This window comes from Mastomys coucha, chromosome X, assembly GCF_008632895.1.
Source record: "Mastomys coucha isolate ucsf_1 chromosome X, UCSF_Mcou_1, whole genome shotgun sequence".
In the NCBI taxonomy this organism is placed as follows: domain Eukaryota; kingdom Metazoa; phylum Chordata; class Mammalia; order Rodentia; family Muridae; genus Mastomys; species Mastomys coucha.
The window spans coordinates 106,155,565-106,160,628 of record NC_045030.1 but is presented as its reverse complement, the minus strand read 5'-3'; the positions used below and the strand labels follow the sequence as shown (position 1 = coordinate 106,160,628).

The following is a 5,064-nucleotide window of genomic DNA, read 5'->3' as shown; positions in this document are numbered from 1 at the left end:
GACCAGGCTGGCCTCAAACTCAGAAATCTGCCTGCCTCTGCCTCCCAAGTACTGGGATTAAAGGCATATGCCACCGCTGCCTGGCTCAATGCCAGCATTTTTAAACTGTTATCAGTTAGGTGTGTAGTTCCAATAATCTACATATGACCTCCTGTGAACATAAATTTACATATAAAAGCTGTATAGCTCTTCAGTCATATACTACTTACCTGTATATTCACATTAAGGGAATAGCAAATGTTTGCTTTATTTGAAAGTTATCTATGTTGCCTGAGCTTGTCTTAAATCCTAAGCATGCACACACAAGTCAATAAACTCAAGTGTTCCATCTGACCCTGCCTCCAGACTAGCTGCACTAGACACGTGGGTACTACTGCACTTAAAAACAACAGGGTATAGTAATCAATTACACATAACATGCAAGGAAGCTAATTTCAGTACCAGTTGCTTTTTTACATTACTAGCCATCTGTTAAACATTCAGAGCTTAACCACCTAGAATATAAATCTTAACCCAAACTTTTTATTTATACATTTAATCTTTAAAATTAAGCAAACTTACTTTCTTGGTTTTGGGGTTTTTTTATTATTTTATTTATTTACATTCCAAATGTTGCCCCCTTTTCCAGTCCCTCCTCTGAGTTCTTCACCCCATTCCCCCTCCCCTTTCTCTCTGAGAAGGTGCTCCCCACCCACCCACCCACCCACCTTATGCACCTATCCCCCTACCACACACACACCCCAGCATACTCCTTCCATGTATCAATTACTTTTTATTTTAAAGCACAGAAAACATATTTACACTAAGGAAAAGTGAAGAAACAAAACTCCCCAGAGTGAGAGAGGGGCTACAGGGGAAGAATAGCCATTGTAAAAATCTTAAATTACTCCACCTTCATTTCTGATGATACTTTCTCATCTCCCATTAGCCCTCTGTACTTTGAAGGTGTATTCCTATAAGCTATGGACTATAGAGTATGCATGTGTACTAAGCCATCTAACTAGTACGATTTGTTCATTTCAACTACAGCACCCCAACAAGCAGTATCTGTCCCAAATAAGGTTGCAACTCCAGTGTCAGTGACAAGCCAAAGATTTGCTGTGCAGATTCCACCTTCTCAGTCCACACCTGCCAAACCAGGTAACATGATACAGAAGAGGGGGCAGAATTCATGAGTGATTCCCAATTATACAACAGTGTGTAGGTAGGAAGACTTTGTTTTAGTGTCACAACAGGAAGGGGACAGGTACAGCTGCAAACCAGGGTTCTTCAAGCAAGGTCTGTACAATTGCATGAAGTTTTACATATACCTAAAATTTCTGGAGGAAGGTGGTATATTGAGGTGCTCATCAAATTCTAAAATACTATAAACTAAAGAAATTGGTGTTCACAGATCTAAGACATCTTCCGGGAAAAGCACTTTGAGTAAAAACTCAAAAAAATCTGATCTAGTTTAGTGATGCACATGTATGATCCCAATGTAAATGTGAATGAAAATGTGCCTTTATTCACATCATAGGTGGCAGCTGTGATTGAACCAATGTAAATAGACTGCTGACACAGCAGTTTCCTAATGTATATGTATACACTGCACATCTTTTGAAACATATCTCCATAAAAGAAGCAACTTAGATAAAAAGTTGGGGTAGCAAGATGGCTCTTCGGTAATCTTAGTCCCTAGGATCCCCATTGTATAAAGAGAACCAACTCCCAAAAGTTGTCCTCTGACCTCCATATGTGTTCCATGGTACATACACACCTGGGCAAGCATGCACACACAAGTCAATAACTGCAATTGTTTTGAAAAATGCCCTATAAGAAAAGCATGTCTCCTGGCCTTGCACAGGAATCCAGTGCTCTGAGTACTAATTAAACATATAGGTAATTAAAAATAAAAAAAATTTGTTAATTTTGCAATAGGTTTAGGGAGATTTAATATTTATGTATACATATATCCAAACATCCTTATGCCTGGTAAATATAACTATTGGCAAATTTAAGATAAAAATTTTAAAGATCCACTGTTAGTAATTACCTATGTCTCTTCTATGATATAGTTATGTGCTGTGCTATTGAAACTTGTCTAAAATTACATTCTGCTTTGTTGTCTACTTTTGGATCATGGATAATTGATATCTGGGGGTGGGTCTCTTCTGTTTACAGCTCCTGCAGCAACTGCAGTCCAAAATGTTCTGATTAATCCTTCAATGATTGGGTCCAAAAACATTCTCATTACCACCAGCATGGTTTCCTCACAGAACACAGCCACCGACTCAAACCCACTAAAGAGGAAGCATGAGGATGACGATGACAATGATACTATGTAAGGAATAAAGTCTGTTTTGCATACATTAACATTTTTGTGTGTTTGGGCCCATATGGTGGACTCAACAGCCTAGTTCTTCATAAGTTTTATCTTAGAAATGTAGTGGTAATATTTTTCACATTAATTACATTTGGCAGGTTTTGTTACAGTGGATACAAATGTTTTCTCAGTAGGCTTCAGGTATACAAGTACTTGCTTCTAGACAGCTTCATTAATGTTGAGTCTCACCATGGCAACTCTATTTTTAGAAGCAGTTTTCCGATATGTGTCACTAGCAGCAGCACTTGGATTTCAGTTCCTGGTCTCATTTATATTTAAACAGGACTTTCTTTTAATAGTGAACTATACACATTGTCACTTTTTTGACCAAATCTCTCAATTTAGGAAATTTTTTTTGAAACTGGATTTAGAAGTGTGCTAAATCCATTTTGAATGTATTTGGGTTTTGGTCTTTTCTAATTCCCTATCTAGATCCCATTTGTTTTCTGTTCCCACCTCTCATCGCCTTAAGTCATTTGCCATTGCACTTAAATTTAATAGACTGTGACTGGAATTTGTAATATGCCCTAGATGCCTGGCACTCTGCAGTTCCCTTGAACCTGAGTGTCTGCATTTGCTCTTCTTCACTCTTTAAGAGAGCATTTAGGTCTTAGCCCTTGCCTTTCATGCTTGTTAAGCTCTTCTCATTGACAGGCAGTTTTGCATCAGTTACATTCAGTTGCATTCACAGTCTTTCATGTTTATAATTTAAAATATAACTTAAAACCTGCCTTGGTAAGTAATTTACACTGGACCCAGACAAAACCACTGAAGAGCTTTATTGTTTTTCTTACCACCTGCATATATACATGCTTTGGTCACTACTGCTTGAACCAGCTCTTTGGTTTCATTCAGATCACCTTTGTAGCTTGCTGCTGAGGGTGTCACACATAAGATGGGATCAAGCCTGAAGGAGGATTCTAATGATGCTCTTTCCCTATCAGGCCAACAGGGAAAACAGATTAGTGTCATCTGACTCCATTTAGGTACCCTAAAAATTTTCCCAACCATGTTTCTATACACCTTCTCCTACTTTGTTTTAATCCATACCTACAAGACACACTGGAGACGACAGCAAAAATTTCTTCAGAGTATAGAAAGAACAGATTTGATTTGGTTTAAGTTCCACATAGCCAACATTGGAAAAACTTTCTGAAACCTTCATGTCACTTAGAATTTATAGCCATGGATCATCAAAACTTACTAAGTATCAGCATAGGATGGTGTTTGACACGTGAAATAGATCAGTAACAAGAGAGAGATAGGAAGGTTAGGGAAAGCTGATCTGATCAATATCATAAGAGAAATGTGCAGTATATAACACAGATGTCAGGACTAGAATGTTCTCAGGGAAGCAAAATACCAGAAAGCCTAGGTTCTAGTATTAGTTTCATTTACCAACAATGTGACCTTACTTTACCTCTGAGCCTTGTTCTCACTAGTAATAGGGAAATAACATCTACCCTGCCTACCTCACAGGGATGTTGTGAGGGTTTAGCTGGTGTGTGTGTGAAAGTTCAAGATTGTAAAAGCTATATAATTATTAATGTATTTGTTCCAACATTATTAATAAAAAATTAACTTTAATCAGTGATCTTTCATTTTTTGACTGAAGGGATTCAAGGAAAGTGACTAAGGCAAAAGTATAGCAATTCAGATCTACTGATATTGACAGCACAATTCAGATCTACTGATATTGACAGCACAATTCAGATCTACTGATGTTTTTGCTGGGACTTAGCATTTAACTCATGTAAAGAAAATGATGAAAATCAAAGACTATGGCTTTAAGTCTTACAAACTTAAGATACTCTTTAGTGGGAATTTGTACATGTATAGAGCTCTGTACTGAACTAAAACTCATCTTAGGAAGGTTTGCTTCAGGGGAGGGAAGCTAGGAGACAGCTAAGATGGTGCCTTGTCTTAGATACCCTTATTGATTACATAGAAACCTGTATCCCATGAGGTCTGAAAAAAGCAGGAAACAATGAGCACTGGGGGTGGGGGTCTGACTGTGTCAGGTTCATGAGTTTGGAGCTAGGTCAAACAGCATTGTAAAATTCTTGTCATTCTACACAAACACATGCATGCACACGCACCCCAAAAGCCCAAATTTGAATCCCTCGTTTATAACACTGGGATTAGGTGGACATATTCAAGGAGATATTACTTAAAATACATGCCTATAATATTTATCATTAACTAATTAACATTAGTAATTTTTTTCAGACTATTGTCCCCTAGGGTCTTTATTTTTTTAATTGGATATTTTACTGATTTACATTTCAAATATTATCCCCCTTTGAGGGTTTCCCCTCTGCAAACCCCCTACCCCATCCACCCTTACCCTGCTTCTATGCTCCCCCACCCACCTATGCACTTCTGCCTCATTCACTGCCCATCTCCAGAAGAGCTTTAAGGATTCCAGCCACTCCTCCTGTTGGGTCTGAGTACACTTGCCTCACATAGCTAACAAGGCTTTCCTGATGTCTATTACTGTCTGGCTTGCTTCAGGAGTGGGATCCACCCTGCCTGACAGAACACCACTGTATGTACACATGGGAATGGCTGGAGTGGAGGCAAAGATTTCTGTAAGCAGGCCACCATAACTGTTTCTAGAGATTACATACCTACCTACAACCTCCTTAGCGTCTCATCACTGGCTACGATTAAAAGGCTTTTGCCTGGCCTACCTAGGC

The 5,064-nt window shown here is 38.6% G+C and overlaps 1 protein-coding gene across 1 annotated transcript in view; it reads left to right on the top strand.

Moving 5' to 3' along the window:
* The window catches only part of Taf9b (TATA-box binding protein associated factor 9b), an 11,007-nt gene extending 7,575 nt beyond the window's left edge, over nucleotides 1–3,432 (top strand). Inside the window, exons 7-8 of the mRNA XM_031370790.1 lie at nucleotides 1,030–1,140; nucleotides 2,164–3,432. Of these exons, the coding sequence (XP_031226650.1) occupies nucleotides 1,030–1,140; nucleotides 2,164–2,327 (275 nt within the window). The 3' untranslated portion in view covers nucleotides 2,328–3,432. The remainder of the gene's footprint in view (nucleotides 1–1,029; nucleotides 1,141–2,163) is intronic.
* Nucleotides 3,433–5,064: the final 1,632 nt, after the last annotated feature.